General features: G+C 41.8%; 1 protein-coding gene across 6 annotated transcripts; it reads right to left on the bottom strand.

The window, feature by feature from the left end:
- Positions 1-12,011: 12,011 nt before the first annotated feature.
- LOC105103067 (leucine-rich repeat-containing protein 37A-like) lies at positions 12,012-24,643 on the bottom strand. Of its 6 annotated transcripts, none has more exons than XM_064495221.1 (8): positions 24,520-24,643; positions 21,443-21,564; positions 20,793-20,958; positions 19,760-19,858; positions 19,336-19,479; positions 17,801-17,886; positions 15,327-15,599; positions 12,012-14,948 (listed from the first exon to the last, which is right to left on the bottom strand). In XM_064495221.1, exon 8 carries the CDS (start codon positions 14,917-14,919, stop codon positions 12,397-12,399), a length of 2,523 nt encoding a protein of 840 aa, XP_064351291.1. In that variant the 5' UTR covers positions 14,920-14,948; positions 15,327-15,599; positions 17,801-17,886; positions 19,336-19,479; positions 19,760-19,858; positions 20,793-20,958; positions 21,443-21,564; positions 24,520-24,643; the 3' UTR covers positions 12,012-12,396. The 6 variants fall into 6 exon arrangements, with proteins under 6 accessions (XP_064351291.1, XP_064351293.1, XP_064351289.1 ...); XM_064495223.1 differs by lacking the exon at positions 19,336-19,479 and having other exon boundaries at positions 12,012-14,261; positions 14,865-14,948; XM_064495219.1 differs by lacking the exon at positions 19,336-19,479 and having other exon boundaries at positions 21,443-21,581.
- Between the last annotated feature and the right edge of the window lie 2,098 nt (positions 24,644-26,741).

Here is a 26,741-nt window from a genome sequence, read left to right as displayed (position 1 = left end):
GTTTTGGGTGGTTGGGGAGAAAGGTGGCCAGTGGTGGGTGTTCAAGAATTCTTTCTGCTTTACTATTTAAAAGAAGCTAATAGTTGAGGAAGCACCCATACCTTTTGCTCCCTGAAAAATTTTGGGCTAAACTTAGTTCTTTGCAGCTCTGTGCTGCATACATTTTAAGCAGTTAGGAATTTTGCACATGAGTAGGAATTAAATTCAAAAGTGGAATTTCAAGTACCATTCGCATTTTGGACCAACAACAATGGGATTCCATGACAATGCTAATTTGAGTGTTTCTGCTGGGTGCCTTTTACTTTATTGCTCATGCCAAAGATTAGTACGAGCGAAAGCAAAGTGCTCCATATGAGTTAGACAAGTCTCTTGGCCTCTTTGTACCTTAGTTTTCCCATTAAAAAAAAAAAAAAAAAACGATCTCAAGACATAATTTCTGGAATTCATAGTGAGCTTATACCCAGCTAACCAATTACGAATAACAAAAACACATAGTTTGTAGTCATCTTCTATTTCACTTACAGCTTGTGTAAAAGCTCCATTCTATGCCAGGACCGGAACGTTCCAAAGCTCAGGTCTATGATTAAATTGCAACCAAGATTTCTACAAAAAAGAAAAAAAAAAAAAAAAAAAAAAGACACAAGCAAAAGAAGAAAAACAATTCTTTCAGAACATTATCCTTTGGCAGTAATTCTAATTTATATACGATGAAACATAACCTTATTGTCCCTTCCATACTCTAAAGAAACCTCACTGTGGAAAATGGTTGCTTATGATTTACATTTACATGGTTATATATATGGTGCATTAGATACAAGACAGTAAATCCTCAAAAAATATTTGTGTTAAGCGATCCTTATTTCTCTAGAAAAGGGCAGTACTACTGACATTTTGGGCCGGATAATTCTTTGTTGAGGGGGGCTCTCTAGTACACTGAAGGGTGTTTAGCAGCATCTCTGCCCTCTGTCCACTAGATGGTGGTAGCGTATCTATACTGCTGATAACCAAAAATGTCTCCAAACATTGCCAAATGATATCTGAGTGCGAATCTTTGCTAGAGACAAAAAGGATTAGCTACATAATTCTAATAGCTTTCTACAATAAAATTTTAAAATTTTTAAATGAGCAGCAAATTAATTTTATAAAAAATTAACTTCTATAAAAATTCCAAACATAATGAAGGTATATTTGTAACTTACACAAATTCCAAAAACAGTAGTGATTCAAATGTACCTCTTTCTTAAATAGCTACTTTTGCAGCCCATTTCCTCTGAGCATAAACTTCTTGAATGTATCGACTAGACCTGCTCATGCACATTATCTATCACGTTTAAAGCCAATGCATGTATAAAGCAGTCAGATAGTTTTAAAAATAAACAATTAGCTGGGGAGTGAACAGAAGGAGGAAAATGACTGTTTTAGAAGAAACATAGGTCTATTACTTCACAGCTCCCTTTTCTACGCCTCTACAGCACTTTACCAGCCAGTCAGTGCTTGTGCATTATGGTCTGAGCTTACGTTTATTTTCCCTGTGAGATCAGGAGTTGCTAGAAGGAACTCTGTCTTACCCACCTTTATGTTTGTAACACTAGGCACAGTGCTTGGCATATTCTTTTTCACTGATTGGCATTTTTTAAAATGAGTGAGAATAACTTGTGCTAACATGAAATAATCAGTTAAGAAAGTATTTCAAAATAGAAGTAACTAAAGGCCTAACCCACTGAACAGTTATTTCATTTATTTTTCTCCAAACTGTGTTTCTAAGGTTTGGAGCCTAGATGCCAGAGGGATCCAAGAAGACTAATACAAAAGTGGTTGCCCCTTAAGGCTTGGATGGTTTGATAGTTAAAAGGACTATTCTTAGGGTCATGTGAGGCCCTTTATACCCACTTCCCTTAGCCTTTTATATTTGCAAGAAGAATCTCGTTGCTAAAGAGCATCATTAATTAGCTTAGTAAGGATTAATGACATACACAGCTCTGGATGCCACGGACAAAGGATAAAAACTGATCTTTTATAGCAAAAGACACAGTATCTCCTTATCTCTAAATAAACAAGAATACTATGCAAGCATTTCTTTCCTTGTATAACGAGGCTGGAGAGCTTTTTACTTTGTAATTAGTGAAGTTAGGGACGTTTCTAATATGCTTATTTGGTGTAAACATTTACAACTATACCACTTTAACTATCATCTTAAACATTTTTAATATTGGTTTAACAATTCCTGCATTAAATCCTTAATACTAGTCTGTTCTATTGGTAACTTGATATGTTCTGGACAATATTGTTTACATAATTCATCTGCTTAAATATGTAATATTTAAATGTTAATTAATTTAGATTAAAATTATGAGTTAGTGGCATTCATATTAATGTAGGTGTTCTATATTTTCTTGTCCTGTAGGTGATAATTTGAGCTTAACTTTTAATTCCTCTCATTTTACTAAACCACCTTTTCCAAACCTTTTCTGTGAAGGCCACATAGTAAATATGTTAGGCTGTGCAGGCCACACACAGTCTCTGTCGCATGTTTTCCCTTGTTTTTTTCCTCCATCTTCCCACTTACAGCCCTTTAAAAATCATTCTTAACTTGTGTACTGTGTAAATATGAATCATGAGCTGGATTTGATCCATGGGCCATAAACTAAACATAAGTGGATGGTATATGAACATTTACATAATAAGGTTCACATGGGTGTCTAATTGCTCAGGCTTCATTACCACTTTTCCTCTACAACTAAAAGGTGTTTTTCTATCTGTATCTTGTCTATATAAATTTGAAAATTAAAAATGAATAGGAGGTATTTGATGCTAGAGATGGGCTGGGGCCCTGACTTAGAGAATTATAGAATTTTATTGCTGGAAAAAATTGTAGAGATTATCTAATTTGAACCCCTTAATTACTTTATAGATAATACAACTAAGAACTCATAAATAAATATGATTAAGTAATTAACTTACAAATACTGGAGGGACAGCAAGCCTTTAAGTGAATCCTTATGTAACTCAGTCAAAGAATTTTCTCTGAGAATTCTGAAAAATGAAAAGGTTATTTTTGGATCAAGATGCTAAACAACTACAATTATTTACTACACAGGACTAACTCCTATGTGTAGGGGAAACGTGGGTAATGGTGCCACCTAAATGTCCTAATTCTTATTTAACTTAGAGATGGTGATCTCTGCTCCATTTTCACTTAATCATTTTTTCTCACGTCTTCCTCTGTGTCCATCTCTCTTCATCTCTCACACACACACACACAGACACACACACCCCTATCCACTCCTCCTCACCAAATCATGTATTTAATGCCTACTCTTTAGATCACAAATTCTTGGTTAGAACCCAACTCTGGGCAGCACTAATGTTGCAGAGCTGCCATTCCTTTCTCTCTTTTCCCAAACCTTATCTGGAAGTCCCAGACAGAACTATATTAGGGCTGCAAATGAAGCCATTTGATTTTTTCCTCCATTAGAAATATTTCTGAAAATTAAAATGTGCATAAAATATACATAATTATTCACTTTAATAATTAGAAAAGAAATTCTCATGTAACACCATTCACGTCAAGAAAGAAAACAGCCAGCACCCCTGGAGCCCCCTGTGCTCCTTTTAAATTACAACCCGCTCCCTAGAGGGAACCACTATCCTGACTTTAATACTAATTTTCTTGCTTTTTAAATGTGATTTTGCCTCTTATACATCAGCCATAAACAACACAATTTAGTCTTGCTTCTTGAACTTTATGTAAGTGGAATCATAGATGTATTATTCTCTACATTCTTTCATTCAACAATATTTTGTAAGTTTATCTTATTTTAGCATGTAGCATGTAGTGTTGCATGCCTAGCTACATGGGGCTACTGAGTACTTGACAGTGGCTAATGTGACTAAGGAGTTGAATTCTAATTTAATTAATTAAAATTATTTTTAAAATTAAAATTTAAAAACTGATATTGTAATTACAGGAAGATGTTAAATATGTTTGCAATAATTTGGGTATGGATACTACTTTTCAACTGTAACTTATATGAAATCTAAATACAGATAAAATTTAGCAACCAAGTTGAGATTTCAAAGAGTTAGTATGGACAAAAACAATGCAGACAGTCATTAATTTTTATAATAATTACATGTAGATATGACAATACTTTGGATGTTTTTGAAGACAATACAAAAAGTGTAGAATATCTTATCAATAATGTATATAATGATTACATGTTGAAATGATAATTTTTGGAATATAAGGGTTAAATAAAATACATTAACATTTATTTCATCTGTTTCTTTTTACTTTTAAGTGGCTACCAGAAGTTTTAAGGTTACTTCTGTGGCCTGCATTACGTTTCTGATGGAGTGCATGACTTCTAAGTGTGGGACTAACCACACTTTATTAATTCAACTACTGGTGGATACTGAGACTTTCCTAGTTTTTAGTTACTAAAAACAATACTGCTTTGAACAGTCTTGTATTTGTATCCTGATACATATTTGCCTGAGTTTCTCTAGGATGTAACAGGGATACAAAATTGTATTCCTAAGAAGCTGTGCTATTTCAAGTTGGCCAACTGAAACATGTCAAACCTCTCTACCTCCTTCAACTTCCACCAAAATCCCTAAGAATGATAGAAAAGATGTAATTTAAAAACTACAACCTTAGCTCAAAGCAAGCAGCTGTACAAATGCTCCCCGACCAGAAATGTCCTGTAGCTACCTGCAGGGTGATTATTTGGGATAGTGTGGTAGGAGCAACCTGCAGCACATCAATCCCGCATTTTGTTCCTTGATCCAGGCAGCAGGGAAAAAAAAGGGGGGGGGGGGTTCTTCCTCCAGGTCGGAGCAACTGGTGTTAGAAAAAGGGCAAAGTCCCAGAACCCTGGAGGAAGGGTATGCACTCCCTGACCAGCCAGCAGTAGGCATCTTCCACTTCTTGCTTATGCTCAGGATTACCCACTGGGAGTAACAAGCCTCAGCAGCTCACTTCACCTCTCCCATAAAGCTGGAACAGAAGCAGCAGAATCTCAACTATAAAGATGAACTGTACTCAGAAATGACCAAAGGGAAAAAGCCAAGTCTACTAAGGACAGGAAACAAAAACAAATAGAAGAGATTATAGTTCTGCATTGAAAATGTTGTTTTTCTCTCACAGTGTATTTTGGTCACATATTAATTCCACCTCATAGCTTAATTCCATCTCATAGATTATTTACTCACAGCTTATGAGAATTAACATATTACTATCTGGAAACTGCAGCTGAAATCAAGGGCAGTTCTCAGTAATAAGGTGGCTCATATTATACAAGAAATAGTTCCACACACTTTCTAAAGATCATTCAAACAACACAAAAAACTTAAATTCCCACAAAGAACTCTTGGAGCCCTGAGAATGCTTCAAAGACCCTGACCTCCATTTGAAATTGACCACGTTAGAAGGAACAGCACTGATGATCAGAATATATGTGAAGGGGGAATGGTCAACAGGTGGTGCCATGAATGATTGTTTTCTCCCCTCTGTTAAGTAGTTAAGTTTCATATTTCCATGGAAATGATCCAAAAAGAAAAAAGAAAAAATCACTCCATCCAATGACACTTATAGTAACCCTTTTCATAACTTAAAGAGTAGGGAAAAAAACTCTACTTCCCTACATCACATAACAAAACTGTATGTGAACACCACAGATGACATACAAAGGTCATAGGAAACAAAGATAAATGAAAAAAATCAAGACAAAAATGAAATTTGTATATACTAACTATAACTTTAAACATTGACAAGGATTCAGTAAGACAGCAGAGACAGGGCTGACCCTCAACTGTTGGTGGCAGTGTCTTCTCTGATTGGTTGATGCCCATGTCAGACTGGCTAGAGTCTGAATATCATAGAAGGAGGGGGAGTAACCAAAGAGTATGTCTTTTAAATTAATGGGGTTTCTTTATGTCAAGTTGTTTGGATGACAGTCTAGTAAAATTTTTTTAAAATAACAATACATTCAATCTAGAAGTAAAGTCTATAGAATAAGCCAGTCACCAAAAACTTACCCCAAAAAGGTGCTTCAAATACGTAACTAAATGAAATAAAATATATTGATCTGTAGAACTCCAAATATTCATTTTCACTGAAGCAAAAATTTTAAAATTATAGGGAATCAGAGTTAAAGCCAGATCTAAAACTTTCTCACACCAGGAAAATACCAAAACCAGGCATGAACTAACATTTAAGAAACATCCATGTTTAACTTCTGGCCAGGGTTAAGGTCTAAGGCAACCTTCTGAATTTCACATTCATTCTTGATGTTATATTTTTGACAATCATCGTTATCTCCACCTCTGTAATTTCTAGGAAACTGAGAGGGCTCAGGGTTGGTTGGTTGGTTGGTTTCTTTGACTTAACGTATAATGCAAACAGCAGGCCATTCTGAAAGTGATTTACTCTCCTTACTCTGCTTTCTTTCTCTCCAAAGCACTTATCAATACTTGATATTACATCTACCTATTATATTTATATATTTATTTTTAATGTATTTTTAACCCCCTGAGAACTGGGCTATTTGGTCTCTTTCGTTCTTGGGCCTGTATCCCTGGCATGTAAAACAGTCCCTGGCACACCATGGATACTCCATAAACATTAGTTGGATGAATTCAGAAAGTGACAGGTTATCAACTATCAGATACTGTTGTTTAAAACAAATTTTCCATTTATTATCTACTTATCAGTATAGCTTTACAGAAATGTCTTTCTTCACCCTTACATTTGTGGCTCAATCTTTTGAGACAAAAATCCTTTGAGAACTTCATAAAAGCAATGGCCCTTTTCCCTAGAAAACTGCACTTTCTTGAATACATGCAAAAATGTGCATGCAATTTCCATTTGTGGATCATCCTTTTAGGGCAGAGGTCTGTGAACAGAGTGGACCGAATTCAGAGGCACAAACTTAGAAGGGAAATAAAATTACATCTCCATTTTCACAAACCTATAACTAAAATTAGCAATTCCTTCCATTATGAATGTAGGCAACAAACCACAGATTAGCAGTACAGTTAATTTAGTTCCCAACGGAAGTCACAAGTCACTTCATATCACATTTTTTTTACTTTTTAAATTAATATTTTTAATTGAAGTATAGTTGACTTACAACGTTATATTAGTTTCAGGTATACAGCATCGTGATTCAACATTTTTACAGCTTATACTCCATTAAAATTATTACAAAAGAATGGTTATAATTCCCTGTGCTATACAATATATCCTAGTTGCTCATCTGTTTTATATGTATCACATATTTGTTACAGATATCTCAAAATATCATTTATTCTCATCACTATCTTGGAGTTATAACAGCTATTAAACTTACCATTATTCTTGTTATTTAATGTTAAGAGAAGCATATTTATTACTATATCACTAATTTTAAAAATATTCTGAAAATGATTTCAATGTAATTGGTTTCCTTTGTTTTTCTATATATATAAATTTATTTTACGTTTAATAACATTATCCTAAGAACATAAGCTTCTGCAGATCGCCAAAGAGATACATGTGGTAGGGGTGGGAGATTAAGAAATCCTGCCCTCGGGAACCACTGACCCTAAATTAGGAGGAACCTCTGCTTATAAAGTATAAAACTCAAGCTGACTTAGAAATCTTCAAACCTTACCAGACTCATATTACAGTGTATCAACTTGGAAACACATGCTTTATAAAAATTATTTTTAATTTCAATTTATTTTTTAATATGTAATATATAGCCACATAGCTCAAAATTCCAAAGGTATACAGTACACAATCCAGTTTCCCCCTTATCTCTGTCCCTCAGTCTACCACTCCCTTTCCCTCCCCAGAGAAAACTAATATTATCTATTTCTTGTGCCAAATGACTTTCATTTTTCTTACAAGCTTGGGAAATAAAATCTCCAAGTCAGATACTATCATGAGAAATATAAACCACATATAGTATTTAAGAAATCTGTAAATTAAAAAAAAAAAAAAAAAAAAAAAGCCTGGTTCTAGCATTTTTTCCTTATCAGTAACATATCAGATTAAGGGGGCATCTCTTTAAGGGTAGTCATAATCCCTATTGTTAGATTACTATGACTGTTATGTCTTTTATTATTAATTTAAAAGTAATATTTATGATTTGTCTATTCAAGTTGAACAAATAATACAAATTGCCATGAAAAATGCCAGTTAATTGCTTTGAATGTAATTTTTCCCCTAAAATCATTTGTTATCTAACCTGAATTATCTACAAATCAATTTAAAAAAAAGAAAAAACAGAAAAATGGGTAAAGGACAGACAAGTCAGAGATGAAACACAAATGTTCAGCAAACATATAAAGACATTTAAACTCACAAGTTCTCAGAAAAATTCAAATTCACATGGGACCCCTTTTATTCACCCTTCAGATCAGCCAAAAACATGGAGAATATCCAGCAGTGGAAGGGTGTGGGGAAACAAAGGCTGTCAGGGAGGGCTGACTGGAGTGTAAACTGGCACAACTTGTTTGAGGGCAATTAGAAGTTTGCATCTACATAGTCTTCACCCCAACAATTCCATTTCTACGTATCTATTCTACAGAAATACCTGACAGGTTCACAAAAATGCATGTACAAGGATGTTCACTGCAGCAATGTTTCTAACAAGAAAACTGGACATAATCTAAACACCTTTCAATAGTGGCATTATTAAGCTGATGCGTCCATACTATGGAATATTATGCAGGAGTTTAAATGAATGGGGCAACCTTCTATGTACTGGGAAGGAAAGAAATCTAAGACATATCATGAAGTTAAAGAGTCAAGTTGCAGGATATTATCATTTATGCAAAAAAGGATAAGAAAGTCACACAACAAACTTATTTTGTTATCTGTAAATATGTATGCAGTCAAATACATGGAAGAATCAGGAAGGACTGTTTTACTAAACTCAAAATTGTGTCGGTGGGGGATTAAGGCACAAGGAGGGTTTTCACTACACCTGTTATTTCATTTTTATATTTTGAGAATATAATCATGTATTACTGGTATAATAAAAAGTAAGTTTAAATTGGTTCTTGCTTATTTGAATGAGGGCCTGCCAAGTTTAATTTTTTTAAATAAACATAGAATTTCAATCAATTGGTTGGTTTGGAATATGAAGTGGGAAATACCTTTTAACACAGCTGTTGACCCCGAAATTCTGGACCAAGAAGAATCTGACAAGGCAGTTAGTGTTTTGTATGCATATTTGGAGAGAATATACTCACAGTTTCTCAGTCAGGTGGTATGGCTTCCATGTATTTTCATCAATGTAAGAAACAGAGTTTCCTTGGAAATCTCTGTGAAGAAACACAGTTCATATTCTTAAATAGGTAGGAAGAGAATGAGCAGAATAAGTGAGAGAATCATGGCAACCTTGTGGGGAATACTCAAATGCAGAAAAGATCAGCTTTCTAATTCCCACAGCTTATCAGCTTACCAGGTGGGCACATTAATAAAGATATAATGTGAGGCCACTGGCACAAACAGTGAGGCATCTCCTCAGAACCTGAACTTCATATCTGTCCAGTTTCTTGGATATGTAATGCCAATTATTTTGAATGTAAGTTTTTTTCTCCCCAAATCACTTATGTGTCTAAAATGACTCCAACAAATCAATGGTAAAAATGGCAAAAATGTATCATTATCAGCAAATAAAGAAATCTTATGCCAGGTAACACCAAAGCTTTGGCTCAGTGCCCTCTAAATCTCTCCAGGTATTGGAAGGATAAGGGCAGTTAGAAATTAGAGACTAATATGGAAATATCTCTCAGACATACTGCAAAAGGAAAAGCACAGACCACTGACCAAGGAGTAAAGTTATTACCTCATTAGGAGAAAAAATGCAAAGGAAAGAGACTGGAAGGAAGGACACACATCCAAATAGTAACATAGTTATCTTATGGGTGGGAGGGAGGGTGGGGAGAGAATTTCACATTTTATTCTGTATACTTCTATGACATTTTCTTTTAAACAGTGAGAATGTATCCATGAATTAACATGTTAGAAGAAGCTGTTAAATGCTGGAGGTTCAGTTTCAACCACTAACTGTGGATGGCTTTGAATCTTTAGCTTTGTCCTCTTCCCTCAGCAACAACTATTTAGTTCATATGCACATTTTTCAGGGGGATCAGAAATAAGTCAAAACAGATACCTGTCTGCCCACCTGCCTAGGGGACATTTCCACTCAAACAGAAGCCTTCCGGTTGCTTTATGTTCATCAGTAAAACTGAACTCATCTCCCTCAAACTGATTCTCCTTCCCAACTGTATTACCACTTGTTGTACCACCATCATTCTATTCTCATCAACATATTTGACTTTTCTTTCCTGTACACCTCATCCCCCAACTCTAGGCAGTTACCAAATCTTGTCAGTTTTCCCTTTGTCATGCTGTCAGGATTTCCCTTCTACTCCTGTCACAACCACGCTAATTTGCTAATTCAGCCCATTCTCTTTCCTCCTAGATTTTGCTACAGCATTCTATTTGGTCTCTCTGAATCAAACTTCCCTCTCTAGATCACAGTACATATGGAATCTAAAATAAGCTTCTTGCTTTAATCATTTCTCTTTTCCTTGAAAACTTTCAATAGCTCCCCACATCTTATAGCATATTTTTCAAAGCCCCATTTGTGATAGTCAAGGTTTTTTGTAAGTGTATCTTTCATTGCTGCCTAACTCAGTTCTTCACAGCTAGACTGATCTATTAAACCCTGATGATTCCTGCAGCCACATCTTTCCCTAGACTGTACTTCCTATTTTTACTCTAACAAATCACAGTCAGTCTTTTAAGTTCCAGTGGATGTTTTAGCTTATCCATGCAGTTTCCCCTGACCTCCACACCCTAGTGATTCCAGGTTCTGGTTAATTATAGCACCTCTCTGTATCTCTTTTAATACTCAATTACACATCACTTCCCTTTTAAGCCATATTCCCTTTCTTCCCACTGTCATGTTCTGGAAACAATGCCATACCTCTGTGGCTCCCACAGTACTTACCTTTTGGTTGGGCATAAAATGGGAGCTATATACAGAAAACCAGGGGGCAAAGATGAATTCTCAATATAACTGAGGGATCAAATAAAAATAATGGCTAACACTCAGATATATTCTAGACACTGATATAAGAGCTTTAAATGTGTTAACTTATCTAAATCTCACAATAATCCTATGAGATGGTGACTGTGATAATCCCCAATTTCCAGATGAGGAAACTGAGTCACAAAGCTAATAAACGGCAGACCTGGATTCACACCCAGGTAGTCTGACTCCAGAATCTCTACTCTTAACCACTTTGTTGTATTATCACCAATGAGATGGGGAGAGGGACATGTTGCTGTAATGAGGATGGAGCAAAAATGGGAGATGTTAAAAAATTAAATAATGGAGTAAAAAATAGAGAAGGAAAAATAAGGGCAATTATAAGTAGAAGACTGGAGAAGGAATGATAGTAAGAAGGCAATTGAAGATAAGAAATCGCTTCTAAGACAAACAAAAGGTAAAAACAGAAAGTCAGTCAACATGAGCTGGGGAGACGAGGAAGAACCAGGAAGATCTCGAAGAAAGGCTGCCACGTCAGGCAAGATGCAGAGAACAAAAGAGGAAAAGCAATTCTTACAGGACGGTGAAGATGCCGTTGTAGCTGTTGGGCTCTGGCACAGGCACTCCATGGAGTCTCTCCTTTGGGCTGAGACCAACGCAGGACAAGGTCTCATTGTTACAGGTACAGAGCTCACATACATTTATGCTTGTGGGAGCACTCTGTTCTGGTTGCTCCTTTTCTGAGGTATATGTTATAGAAGGCACCACTGAAGACTCAGTTGAAGAAGGTGTCTTAGGTGACCCCGGGTGCTGAGTTATGGTAACTTCCTGGTCTACAGTTGGAACTGTGACTTGAGTCAGGTCTGGATGTGCAAGTGCCACCTCAGGAGAAGGAGCTGTAGTCTGCTGCAGGACTGCAGACTGCTGCAGGACTGCTCCAGCCTCTGTAGTGGGTTCTGAAGTTTTGGCTAGTTTCAGGCTTACGTGATGAGGTGTGACGCTGGACGGTGTTGGGTGCTGACCTTGATCCTTACTTGGAATTGTAACTGTCACCTTCTGATGGGGTGGATATTGAACAACAACCTCCTTAGGTGGCTCTGGAGGCTAAGTTGGAGTCTCTTGCTTTGTTGAAGGTTCAACCTCCACACTGGATGCTCCAGTTACAGTAAGTTCCAGGTCCACAGTGTGAACTGTGACTGGAGTCCAATGCTTGAATGGACAAGTGTCACCTCAGGGTGTTTTGGAAGGGGAGATATAGTGTTCAGCCTCCATAATAGGTTCTGAAGTCACGGTAAGCTCCAGATCCAATGGTTTCTCTGTGACACTAGATGACATTAGATGCTCAGTGTGATCCTGATCTGGTGCTGGAACTGTCACCTCCTGATACAGTGAAGGCTGAGGGGGCTCTGGAGGCCAAGGTTAGGGTCCCCTGCATGGTTGGATGAGGTTTAACATCTATATTAGATTCTGGACTTAATGTAAGTTCCAGGTCCAAAGGCTGAACTGTGACCTCAGTCATGGCTGGATGCTGAGCCGGCACCTGCTCTGCCTGTGGAGGTGTCACCTCCATGTACGTTGGATGAGATGTCGTCTGCTGCAGGGCTGCAGAGTGTCCAGCCTCTGTAAGAGGCCCCGGAGTCACAGTAAGCCCCAGGTCCAAAGGTTTATCAGTGACACTGGGCGAGCTGGAATGCTGAGCGTGATTCTGTCCTGGTGTTCCAACTGTCATCTCAACCTCCTTAGGTGGCTCTGGAGGTTGAGCCGGGGCTTCCTCCTGGACCGAAGAAAGCCCCACCCCCTCAGGGGGACCTGTAGTCTGAGCTGTGGCCTCTTGTTGTCCTGGGAAAGATTCAACCTTCCCAGGGTGCTCCGGAGATGGAGAAAGAGGCTTAGACTGGACTGGAGAAAATTCAGCCTGCTCGGGGGAAACGGGAAAATGAGCAGAGCCCTCCTGCTGCTCTGGGGAACTTTCAGCCTCCTTAGCAGGCTCTGGAGTGATGACAACTGTGAGATCCAGGGGTTTGCCTATGGTACTAGGCATCACTGGATGCTGAGCTTCACCTGGCCCTGCAGGTGAGAACGTCACCTCATTATGTACTGGATGTTGAGCTGTGGCAGCTGTAGAGGTCTCTGGAGGCTGAGTTGGGGGCTCAAGCTGGACTGGAGAAGGTTCACCATTTCCTGAGGGGGCTGGAGGCTGTTCCGGAACCTCCTGCTCGACCAGTAACGGTTCCAACTGCTCAGGGGACCCTGCAGACTGAGATGAGGCCTCCTGTTGGGGCGGAGAAGGTCCAGCTTCACTTGTGGGCCCTGAAGTTATGGTGAGTGCAAGGTCCACAGGTTTAACAGTGACACTGGGCCACTGCAGAGACTGAGCTTGATCCTGGCCTGGAGGAGAAGCTGTTGTCACATGATCTTGAGAATGAGCTGGAGAGGGTTCGGCCTCAGCGGGAGACTGTGGACGTTGAGCTGTGCTTTCCTGCTGGGTTGCGGAAGGCTCTATCTCTGCTGGAGACTGAGCTGGGCTCTCCTGCTGGGTGGCTGGTTTCACCACCTCAGGATGCTCTGTGGGCTGAGCTGGGCTCTCCTGCTGGGTTGAAAAGGGTACAACTTCCCCATTAGGCTCATAAGGCTGAGCCGGTTGTCCCTGTTCACCTGGAGAAGGCTCAGCTTCCTCAGGAGGCTCTGGAGGCTGACCTGTGGCATCCTGCGGGGTTGGAGAAGGTTCTGCCTCCACAGAATATTCAGGAGGCTGAGGCCGGGGCTCCTGCTGGGCTGCAGTAAACTCGCCTTCCTTAGCAGGCTCTGGAGTGACCATAAGTTCCAAATCCACAGGTTTAAGTGTAACACTGGACAGCTTGGAGTGAGCTGGATACTTACTTCCATGTCGAGCTACTGCCTCGTCACTCGCTGGAAACTGAGGTACAGTCTCACCAGGGAACCCTGGCACTTGCGCTGGGGCCTCTTGCTGGAGTGGGGCAGAGTCATACTCAGGGCGCTCTGCAGGCTGAGCCTGGGCCTCCTGAGGGAATGAAGGAGGTTCCGCCTCCTCAGGATGCTCTGCAGGCTGAGCCTGGGCCTCCTGCTCAAGTGAAGGTTGCACCTCCTCAGGGCTCTCTGGAGGCTGAGACGCAGCTTCCTCCTGGACTGGAGAAGGTTCCACCTCCTCAGGGCTCTCTGGAGGCTGATAGGGGGCCTCCTGCAGAACTGGAGAAGTTTCAACCACATTAGTGACCTCTGGATTTATAGTAAGTGCCAGATCCACAGGGTTAACACTGACACTGTGCAGGTCTGACTGCTGAGCTTCATTCTCATTGGGACCATGAGGCCTTAATTGTTCAGCTAAAAGCTCCTGAAGCCCTCCCTCCCCCCAAGGGACTGCAGCGCCTACTTCCTCAGGGCCCTCTGAAGGCTGAGACAGAGCCCCCTGCTGAAGTGGAGCTGGTTCTGTCTCTTCAGTGTCCTCTGGACGCTGAGCCTGGGCCTCTGCCTGGGGCGGAAAAGATTCAACCTTCCCAGGGGTCTGTGGATTTTGAGCAGGACCCTCTTGCTGGGGTGGAGACTCAACCTCCTGAGTGGGCTCTGGACGCTGAGCCTGGGCCTCCTGCAGGGATGAGGACATTTCAGCCTCCTCAGGGGGCTCTGGAGGCTGATCTGGGCTTCCCAGAAGATCCAAAGGTAGATCTATATCTACAGCTTTGATCTTATTACCTTTAGGTCGAGACAGAGCTGGGGCCTGATTCTGATCCCAGCCTAGCACTGGAACCTCCTCTGGGAGCTTTTGATGCTGGGTTATCCTGTCATTCTCACCTTGACGTGGAACAGCAACATCTACCTGCAGGCAGCTCTCCATTTGACTCCACATCCGTGTACAGAAGTAGTCTCAGCTGACTCCTGTGTGAAAGAATTAAACTCTCCCCTGATTGTGAGTTGGGGGTCTGCTGGACAGAGCCCAGGGACCACCTCAGGGGCCATCCCTGGACCAGCAGCCAGAGTGGTTGCCAAGCAAAGAGCTGCAGCAACCAAAAATACTGGGGAAACATAACACAAAGACGATTTGGGCACAGTGACACAGGCTAGTAGGAAACTGGCCAGGCACACTGAACAGACACCGAAGCAAAATGGCAGCTTGGCTACACGTGCGCCCCTCCCCTGCCTCATGCCCCACCCTGTAGTGACACCTCCTTTATTAGGTCAGAGTGGAGATGCAACCACAGTCAGGCTTTTTACCAGGGTCCAAGCCATCTTTCCCCCAGCAAAGGTGACACTTACCTCCTGCCGGGCCCTCTCTCCAACCCCTGCCTGGCCCCCAGCACAACGAAGCAGTATTTGGGCTGCAGACCAGAGTGGGCCCAGACTCCAGCAGCGCAGGGGCAGAGGCGAGGGTGATGCAGAGCTTCCCAAGGAAGTCACAGGAACCAGACTTAGGGAAATTCAAAAGTGCTAGTCCAGTTCTGGCCATCTGAACTCCTCCTCCTCAAAGCTGAAATCTCAGAGACATTCTTCCTCCCCTTGACCATAATGCTTCCAAGAAAAGTAGCTGACCTACAAAATGAGCACCAGTTAGGGCGGCAGGAGGTGAATACACCTTACAGTTAGTTATTCTAAAATATTGCCATGTCTTCTAAACTCTCAGCATCCATGTCTGATTATGAAATTCACCACTCTATTATTAGGGGTTACCACTGAATCAGTGACGACTCCAAAGTTTCTGCAGGAAGGGTTTTGGAGTAGGTGAGCAATTCACTCTGAGAAAGAGTGTTGGAAACCAAGTGAACAGCCCTTTACAGCAGCATGAGGAAGGAAGTAAAGTGGGTGCTAGTTGCAGTATTTCAAGAAAATTATTTAACATGCTGTTTTTTGAGAGGGAAGAGGTAATGAGGTTTTTATTTATTTACATATATTCTGTTTTTTTTTAATTTTTTTTTATTGAAGTATAGTATAGTCAGTTTATAATGTGTCAACTTCTGTTGTACAGCATGATACTTCAGTCATATAGGAACATACATATATTCATTTTTATATTCTTTTTAACCATAAGTTACTAGAAGATACTGAATACAGTTCCCTGTGCTATACAGTATAAACTTGTTTATCTATTTTATATATAGTATTTAGTATCTTCAAATCTTCAACTCCCAATTTATCCCATCTCACCTTGTCTCAGCACAGCCATTAGTCTAGAAAAAATTACACTGCCACTTTTCAGAGGTCTACCCTGTGTGGACACATGGAGAAGACACCAAGGACATTAAAGTTGGCGTGTTGGGGGGAGGTATGGCTCCATGGTTAGAGTGTGTACCTAGCACGCACAAGGTCCTGGATTCAATCCCCAGTACCTCCACTGAAAATAAATAAACAGTGGGGAAAGGGGTGGGAAGGGATAAACTGGGAGTTGAAGATACTAAATACTATATATAAAATAGATAAACAAGTTTATACTGTATAGCACAGGGAACTATATTCAGTATCTTCTAGTAACTTATAGTTAAAAAGAATATAAAAATGAATATATGTATGTTCCTATATGACTGAAGTATTATGCTGTACACCAGAAGTTGACACATTATAAACTGACTATACTTCAATAAAAAAACTTAAAAAAAACAGAATATATGTAAGTAAATAAAAACCTCATTACCTCTTCCCTCTCAAAAAACAGCATGTTAAATAATTTTCTTGAAATACTGCAACTAGCACCCACTTTACTTCCTTCACAGCCCTTATAATCATCTCTTTAACTTTAGTCCTTTTTAATTGTCTGGCACACCCTCTGGCCACTAAACTGCATGGAGAAGGCGCTTCATCTTATTCCAGAATGAAGCACATAATGGTTTTTAAATGGAATTGATTCCAACATTGGCCAATGAGGAATGGGTCTGTTGTTATAATCAGCTTTCTGAAAACTTTAGCATCAATACTGAATCCCTTCCGCTCGCATTTCACAAGAAGCTATCCAAACTTGGATATGATTGAAGTGTCCCTGATTTAAACTGAATTAAAAATAATTTGATATAAATTGAATTAAAATAAGTATCTTGTGCAGAAAAAACTTCAAATACTTTTTCAGAATACAACCATCTTTTCTTTCTCAACTTTCTTCCCTTCATAACAAACTTGGCAACGCTGGGTGAGTTACATAATTAGAAATCTAGCTGCAAATTAAGTTCTCAATTACGTGAAACACATTTTTACTCCTTAAAAAAGTCTTACGTGCAGTACATTAATATTTTCTTTTAGAAATTACTTTGACAACTTAATCCCTAATTCAGGGTATCCATGTAATTGACTTATAGAAAGGTTTCTCAGCAAAATATTTCACATAAAATACATATGAGATGCTGAGATCTGGGTAACAACATACCTTATTTGAAAGGCATTCACAGTTTTCAAATGCTGCATCATAATCCCACTTAAGGCCCTAGTTAACTTGGTTCCTAAATGCCTGGGATTCTGCTTAAGGGGAGTTTTAAAAGACCTGTGTCTTCTCCTGTGTCCACAACTGTAGAAGCACACCAATGGCCCTCAGTCCTGCTCTCCAAATTTCAAGTAAGGGGTCAGAGCCAAGGGTCAGGACTTCAGGAAAAGCCCCAGAAATTCTCTGCCTCAAAAGCAGTTTCAGAGTTTCACATTTCCCTAAGGATGACAGAGCTGAGTGGACAAGTCAAAGTCTTCCAAATCCTGCTGGTTGTTTTGAATTATGGTGACCCTGGCTGTGTGCCCCTCGAGTTTTTATCTCCACATACTTGGATTAAATCCTGTAGTTCCTCTTCAGTTCTAGCATCTGTGACCTCTTCACAGGGTCTGTGCACTGCAGCCATTTTACTGCTTTCTGAAATAAAGTTAATGAGGATCAAGTCAGAATTTTTCTTGTTCTAAAACTTCCTGTATACAATGGTAGCACCCAAAAATTAGACATTGTTGATTTCTAAAAGCAGAAAATAAGAGCATTTTCCTAGTAGTTCCCTCATCTGACACTTCAGTTTTTATCACAACTATTTGTGAAAACGTATAAGAAGTACCAACTTTACTTGGTTCAAAAAAACTTTATGTTCTTGGAAATAAGAACTGAGAAATGATGACATAGAAAGTAAAAGCTGTCAGAAACAAAAATGTTCAATCATAGTATGATTAAATAGTAAGGCATTAGGTGGGAGTCAAAGTGAGTTCAAACCTGGGATAGACACCATTGGACTGTAATAGATACTTCATAATAGAAAGCAAGGCCAAGCGTCTACTCCTTGGACCCCAAATTCCACCAGAAACAACGAACAAAGCTTTGGGGGGGGGAGGGAGGGAGGGAGAGGGAGGGAGAGGGAGAGGGAGAGGGAGAGGGAGAGAGAGAGAGAGAGAGAGAGAGAGAGAGAGAGAGAGAGAGAGAGAGGGAGGGAGGGAGAGAAAGCATTTGAACACTACTGGCAGAAACTGGCCCATGTACCTTCTGGACAATATAACTTCCTCAAAGCAAACCAGTCACGAGGCTTTCTGGTCGAAGGACTTGTGAGTATGGCATATAAGGAATACTTTCAGCATATTAGGATCAGGCAAACAACCCAGACATTTAGGTTGTTAATCAAAAGTTGACAGCTGATGGAGATTCTGCCTAATTACCAGGGAAGTCGACCTTCACAGGAAGGCTGAGCTGGGTTGGGAGGCTGAGACCAATCCATGGTCAACTCTTAACAAGCAAATAAGGTCTCTGACATCTTTAGAATTTCTCAGTGTCTCAGTCTGCAGGGCTGTGAAGCAGGGGAATGACTCGGCTCCCGGAATGTACAAACATAAAGTTTCCTTTGGGTGGAAACTGTGACATTCTCACCACTGTATAACTCAATGGAGAACACGATCAACGCCATTTAATAGCATGACCACTTTCAAGGCTCACAAAAACATAGCTAATTATTACAAGAATCATTTTCATACAACACATAAGAAATGAAAACTAAAACTGAACTGATTCCAAAAACACAATCTAGTAAACTCTTCAATAGGGAAACAACAATGGTAATAATAAAAGTCAATATATTTTGTCTGCTTACCATATTCCAGGCACAGTTCTAAGCTTTTTACATTCACCATCTCATTTACTCTTACATGATCCCCCATGAGGTAAGCTGAATTACTAACCATATTTTGTAGATAAAGACAATGCAGCTTAGAGGTAATAAATACCTTCAAACCTCTCTGGCTAGAAAACCTAAAACTGCTGTTAAAAAAAAATCTAAGAGACAGAGTTAGGACTCGAACACATGTGTTCAAGGCTTATAACAGCTGTACTAACCTGTATAAGCAAGCAATCAAGAAAGAAGAACTGGATCGAACACTTTCCATATGAACTGAGACAAGGCATTCTACATTTGTACCCTGGAGACAATTCTTGCTGTCATTCTTCTCAGAAATGCCACAGAGAACAAATTTAAGACTGCTGCTGTGAAGGAATTTGGTGAATGAAAGAGTGTATCGTGTTTTAGGTGATCATTATTTTTATTCAATTAACTTTTCAAGTATGTTTATTTGCTCCTTAAAACTGAAGCACTTCAAGGACAACCAAGAAAATCTTAGAGTGGGGAGGGTATAGTTCAAGTGGCAGAGCACATGCTTAGCAAGCATGAGGTCCTGGGTTCAACCCCCAGCACCTCCTCTATGAACAAGTAAATAAATGAATAAACCTAATTATCTCCCTTTAAAAAAAAAAAAAGTCTTACCTAAAACCACAATCAGCAGTTTCTGGAATGCATCTGTCATAGACTTTTGAATAGCAAGCTTCTGGGTTATCTTCCTTTTCACAAGAAATGATAATGGCCCTAATCCAAGAAAAACAAATGGATTTAAAATGCCTATCTGAATAACTGATTTTTATGTTATACATTTAAAAAGAAAAATGCATCTGTAATTTTTATATCATTATCATAGCAACTAAGGGCAGGTACAACACAAGTGTGTGGTTCAGTGGCTCTGTTGTAGGTATATCCTGGCAGGGCACCTTTTTACTGCCCAGATCGATGCTGGAAGTTCCTGAAGTACTAGACAGGAGATGCAAGCCAAGAATGTGGCACAAATCTCACATCACTCAGATTTCAAATGGACAAGCTGAAACTACACTCCTGCTCTCCCATGCATAAACAGCTGGAATCACACAATGAGACAGGCTTGGTGGTAATGCAGATGATCTGGCCTCTCCCAGAGCATCAGCCACTCAGGTGGATGGTGGAGCCTCCTCCATTCCATTAATTAACAGATCTGCCTCTGACTTAAAACCCTAACCCCAACTGCCATGGTTTCTAAGAGAAAACTCGGTACCAGCTGGAAAAACCCTTCTAGGGATCAACATTTGACTTCATCCACTCAAGTCCTAATACAGAAGGCATAGGACTGAACATTTACACAAGAGTTTAAATCTTTAGATGATGATTTTGTTGGGATAACTGAAGGATACAAGAGATCTGTATTGGGAAGGACTATTTTAGCACAAAACAAATTATTAACCAAAAATGGAAAAAAAAAATTTTCCCTCTTCCTAAGCTTCTTGGCAGGCAGTCAGCTCTAAAATTTTAAAGTTAAAGGTTCTGTCAGGCATTGCCTAAGATAAGAACCTATAATGGCAAGGCAGAAAAACTCTGCCCAGGGCTTTAGTTACTTAGCGAAGGTGATGATGTATCTGAAAAAATGAGTTTCGGAAAGAAAGGAAAAAGGAGAAATCCCACCCCCTCACCACCCACCACACACTGGAAAACAGACCTTCCTCCAGCTTATCCAAGGGTTCCTCGGCCATGCCAGCTCCAGGACTCCTGCACTCATAGGACAGCAACACCACCTCTAAAGCACAGAACTTCAGGCTTTGCTTCTAATGTGGTGCCACAGTATCTTCATTTTCCCTTTCTTCAAGGTCAGAAAGATCCTGAAGCTGGTAGAATTTTGGTGATGAGTTTTTTTGTTTTTTTTTCTTTTAACGGAGGTACTGGGGATTGATCCCAGGACCTCATGCATGCTAAGCACATGCTCTACCACTGAGTTACACCCCTACCCAGGACTTTGAATTAAAGGCAAGACTTCAAAATATTTTGTTATTAGAAGTAAAAACTAAACTCCAGCAAGCCCACTTAATAGTAGGTGTCCTGTTGCTTCAAAATCAAGCAAGACTTGCAAATGAATTACTAGATACGGACAACTATTTTCTATTATATACCATACAGATACTGGAGAAAATTAGGAACACCACCACCAAATCATTGAGGTTATCATTAATTCTACGTGGCAGGTCAGTGCTTAGATACTTCCAGCTGGAGGTCTCTCACATCTCCCCACAACCCAGTTCTAGTCTACTCTCTAAAGTCTAGGATTTCAATGTTGAAAGGAGTCTGGTTAGTCAAAGAAAATCTACAGTTTACCTTTATGATTCTTTTTGACCATCCATTGAATCCAAAGTAGTAACTGGCCATTCCTTGGCATCTGGAGATGCTTAGGGGAAGGGCATTAGGTTGAACCCCTTATGTCTGGTCCCCAGATGAACCTAAAGAGGCAAGAGACCTAAAAATAACACAACTTGACAGAGAATTATTTTGGATACACCTGAGATTTATCAATACCAATTTCATAGAGTGGTTGTGAAGATTAAATAGAACCACATTTTAAGCAATGAGTTCATAGTAAGCCCTAAATAAATGTTATTACTTTTAAATCAATACTTTTCTGTATCACTTCCAGGGCCCCTGATTAATCGGAAGGTTTCCCTGACCTCTGCTGGTGAAGGTGATGATGAAAGCAACCAAGGAAGTCCTGCAGAAGCCTCTTACAGGCTTGTGGGTAAGTAAAGGAAGTTAACGGTTTTAGTCATGTCATCCCGTAGCTCCTGCTTGAGAATATGACCTGAAGAGGAGATAAGATGGACCCGCCACTGAAGTAGGACCTGAACCTGTAGCAGCCCCACTCCCCAAGTTACTAAACGCTGTGAGAAGAAGGAACACACATACCTCTATACATTTTATAAACAACTAAAAGAATTAGCATTCTTCTAGCATCATCTGCATTAGCAAGCTTCTTTGAGAGTGCAAATATCTCATGTTAACTCTCTAAATAACTTACACATTACTGTGGATTTCTTACATTGCTAGTTCTTTCTTAAACCTCTATTTCAACTTTAGATAGCATCCTGTAGTATACAAATACATTCATAAAAATTTAAATAATACAAATAAATTCAAAGTGTTATTCTTTTTTTTTTTTTCTTTTTCTCATCCAGCCCGCTTGCCCAAAAGATGGGAGGATGTGGTCAACTCCTCCAAAGAAAAGGCACAGACGAAGAGGCAGACAAGAAAATCATTACAAGTCTCTGCCCAGGGAAGGCAACAGTGCCAGGTGTCTCCTTGAGGATATGCACAGGACGGTTCTTCCCTCACCAGGGGACCAGTCCGAGGGGTCCAATCTCCTGCTCCAGGAGCTAGGTGGTAGCACAGCCAGCCTTAGGCTGGGTCCCACCCCTGGCTGGGCTCCTGGGGCTGGCCTAGGCTGCGAGTGGGCTCCCTGGGGGAAGTGGAACCAGCAGAGGAGGCCCCTGCTAGGGGAAGACCATGAAGAGAGAACGGAGCCGCCCTAGCCCTGGTCCCCATCATTCCATGCTTCCCCCTGGTCTAGATCAATCTGACCTGGGCTGACCCTCCCTGCCCCACCCCGGCCCACGGCTTCAGAAGGCTGGCCTAGGGGGGCCCCTGTGTGAGGCTGGCCTAGGGGGGCCCCTGTGTGAGGCACTGGCCTCAAGACCCGGTTCTGTAAGGTGTTGACAAAAGAAAAAGTAGACATTGAGGCAACAGGAGAGGAACAAAACAGCCAACACTGGAAGGGACTCAAGACACTAGGACAACTCCATCCCCTACCACTGGGGGACTGGAGCCCCAAAAGCCTGCTGGGCCCTCCAAAACCCTAATAGCTTCTAGAGACCTAGGCCCGTCCTTCTCTTCACAAAGACCTTTCTCACCAGGAACTCCTCGTCTTCTGCTGGGTGGGAAAGGGGCCCAGCAAACAATGGGGGAACAATCCTTCCGTCCTGTCCCTTCCTGAACGCCTCCCCAGTGCACTCCCCTCAGGTTTCTGGGTCTCTCCCTCTCTCTCCATAAAGCACACCATAAACATATCACTCTGTTCTGAGCAAACAGCGCCTCGCTCACTTCTCAAGACCTGTCCTTAGTCCCACTACTCAATCACAGCTCCTGTCCCCTTCTCCCTCTCTGTTCCACACCAGCAGGTCTCACCTGCTCCTATTCTAATTCATGCTACGAAGCCAGCTACTCTGCACGCCTCACCTCCAATGGCAACAGACCTTTTCCACCCCACACCTAAACACCACAGCTGTCCCCAGTCACTCCCCACTCTGCACGCCCATCACTCCGCTACACTCCCACCTGCCATCACTAACCAGTTGGCCAAGCGGAGCTCTGTAACTTCCCCCTTTACTCTGCCTCCACCATTCTCTTACTTACACCCCATTACCGTTACTCCGCACTCGGTACCCCAACCCCTTTGACCCCTGCAGTCCCAGGGCCCAGGCGCTACTGACCCAACACGCCGAGGCCACAGGAGGCCGCGCCGCGAGCAGGCAACAGGGGTCCGTGGGTTGAGTACATGGTCCAGCACGGAGTGGGGAGGCCTGACCGGGGCTCGCGCCTCCTCAGCGGCCGCCGCCATTCCGCCCGCCGCCGGCCCGTTGGCAGTCGCCGCTCAGGCCTGGGGGGAGCTGGAGGCCGTTGCCGCATGCCCCACCCCATGCGGGGAGGGTCTCTGCCGGGCGCGCCTGCGCACAGCACCTCCTGCCTCCCGCCGCCGGAGGGGCGCGGGGAGGTCAGAGCGCGCCGGCCCCGCCCCGCCCCCCGGCGCGCGCGGGGGCCGTTACCGGGCGCGCTGCACCCGGTCTATCGGCACCGCCCCCTCCCTCTCCCTCCTCTCGCGCGAAGCCAGGCAGACAGGGCAGGCGTGGCGCGGTGCGCGTGCGGCCCCCTCCCTTCCCCGATTGCTGGCTCGCTCCATCCCCCCCCTTGCAGCTCCAGCGGGTAATGGCTCTGGCCCCTGGCGCCCCTGCTGCTGGCGCCGCGCACCGCCTTTCTGGACCTGGCCACGGCTCAGCGCCAAGTCGACCTCTGGCCCGGAGAGGGCATGCAGACCAGCGTGCGTGCGTCCGTGAGGTCCCAGAGAGCTCTGCGCAGAAAGACCGGCGCCTCCCTTCCCTCCGCCAAAGCACTATTCTTTATTGATTTGTTTGTGCATCTTTCCTCATCAGTAGTTTACAAGCTCCTTAAGGGCGAGGGATCACCTGGCAGCACAAGGCTTGGTGGGGGTCACATGGCGGCAGGGGCTCAGGCAGGGGTCACCTTGCGGCGCGAGGCTCGGGCAAGGAGGTGGTCACCTGGCCTGGGACTCCCAGTTATTGGGGCTGGGGCAGCTTTCTCCATCCTTCCCTCCACTCTGGCTAGCTCACCTGCAAGGCCTTGGTTCCGGGTCCGGAGCTCAGCTCCCACACCAGCAAGGTTTTGTTACTTCGGGTGGGAACCACGAAAGGCACCAACTCCGCCATCCCACTAGTAGTCACCACGCAAGCGCCGCTCAGGCACAAGCAGTACTGCGCCTGCGCAAGGAGCGCCCGCGCTTTTTTTTTTTTTTTTTTTTTTTTTTTTTTTTTAAGGGAGCGTGAGAGGGGCTGGGCCAGCTTGGCGGGGGTGGGGCGAGGGCGGTGCTCTGACCCCTCCTTCGCCCCTCCCACTCTGGGCCGGTCTCCCGCCGCCGGGCAACCTTGAGGTCTTCGGAGTTTAGTGCTTCTATTCAAGTGTATTTTTAGGGTAGAGTCCAAAGGGTGAGTTTACAGAATCAAGTGGTGCGGATGTCTTTAGAGCAGCTGGCTTCATTTTCAAACCCACAGAAGACTGGTGTACTAGATAGTTACCGTTAACTACCCACGGAACTTTAAAAGTTTAAACTTCCCAACTCTGTGGAATGTGACCACTGAAGATGAAATCCTTTGACCTAAGAGTGTTTGCATGAGTTTTAAATATATCAAGGTATAGCTCATTAAAGCTATCAACTGTTTAACATGAAATCCTTAAAAAGAATTCCCTGACTTTCCTTCGTGATGTGGTAAATTATGTATGTGAGCTGGTGGAGGTCAGATGATGTGAGAAGTTGGGCGGCAAGGTGAGGAGAGAGAAATTTGGAGAAAGTTAGTCCAATTAGGGCACCAACAGTGGAGCTCCTGGTGCCTGAGAAGGGTTGTTCTCAGCATCCTAAAAGTTGGCTATGTTACTGGGGAAACAGAACAGATCCCTTGAGGTTTCCAAAGAATGGTCTTCAGACCCATGATGGGCTGTGATGAAGTTTTTACTAGTTCTCAGCAAAATGGGAAAAGGACAATATAATCAAGGTTTAAATTTTTTCCCACAGAACGAAATCTATTCCTTTGTATTATCCTACAAGTATGACTTACCTTCAATTTGATGCTAAAAATTGTCTTATGAAGAGATACTGATAAAGGATAGTTGTTTTGATTAATACTTAGGCATTAAAATAAAAAGTTGGAAACTTTCACAGTCTTAATTTTTTTTCTTTGGCATTTTACTGGTCTGTGAAATCAAAAAGTCTGGGAATCACTGAATAGTCAAATCACTCATTTTATAGCTGAAGGAGTTAAAGCTCAGAGTAGGGTTATGAATGGCTCAAGATAAAACCCTGTTTAGTCAGATAGGATTGATGGTGGCTCCGTGCAGGGCATTCCTCCAACTGTCCCTTTTCTGTCTCTGCAGTGTCCTTAAGCAGGTTTTACTTCACATCAGCACCTTCCAAGCAAAGCAGATCCTGAAGCTTTTTTAATCATCTAGATTCTAGCCTACTCTCCCAAAGTACCCCCAAATCACTGGCACCTGGCACCTGACACCATTTCTCCCCTCCCCTCCCTCCTCCACCTCAATATACCAGACCGTTAGCCCCACCCATGACCTATTTCTGAGCTTTCTTATTTCAAAAATAGTTGGATTTGGATTTGTGCTATTTGTCTGCCATATTATATTTATCATTCTTCTTTTGGGGGAGGTGGGGGGAGGTAATTTGGTTTATTTATTTAATTATTTTTTTAAATGGAGGTACTGAGGATTGAACCCAGGACCTCCTGCATGCTAAGCACATGCTCTACCACGTGAGCTATACCCTCCCCAAAAATAGTTGGCTTTGGAGGAATAACTTAAATCCTAATACTGTTTCAAACCAATAATTATTGATTTTATTACCATTGTATTCATTGTATGTATCTATTCATTGTCTCCATTATGCATGTGTGTGTCTGCTTCCCCAGCTAGATTATGAACGTGTCATGAATAGTTATGCTTTATCGTCTAATCCCTAGCACACTCCTACTCTGTTAGGTACTCAAATACATGTGGAATTAATAATGAATAAATTAACACAGTCTTTGCACAAGGAATGCTTTAATAATCCCCAAAATATAGATACTTCTTCATTAGGGTCTTCTTGGTTTGCAAATGACAGTCAGGGAACCAGGGGCCTGGGCCTGGATAGGAACAAGGAGGAAGTCCTAGAACATCATCTACTTCTGGGGCTCTGGCCAGTTTTATTTGTAAATGGAAGGGAAGAAAATAACAGGAAGTGAAGGCAAGAGGAAGAAGAATTGAAGAATTCCGAAGTGAGGAGAGGAAT

The sequence above is a fragment of the Camelus dromedarius genome, chromosome 16 (genome assembly GCF_036321535.1).
Source record: "Camelus dromedarius isolate mCamDro1 chromosome 16, mCamDro1.pat, whole genome shotgun sequence".
Taxonomy (NCBI): domain Eukaryota; kingdom Metazoa; phylum Chordata; class Mammalia; order Artiodactyla; family Camelidae; genus Camelus; species Camelus dromedarius.
Note: the sequence above shows the minus strand (reverse complement) of the source record. Positions and strands in the feature narration are given on the sequence as shown.

What these genes read in the sequence shown, in the direction of transcription:
- LOC105103067 (XM_064495219.1), bottom strand. Translation starts at nt 14,919, where the DNA reads ATGTGGAGTCAAATGGAGAGCTGCCTGCAGGTAGATGTTGCTGTTCCA.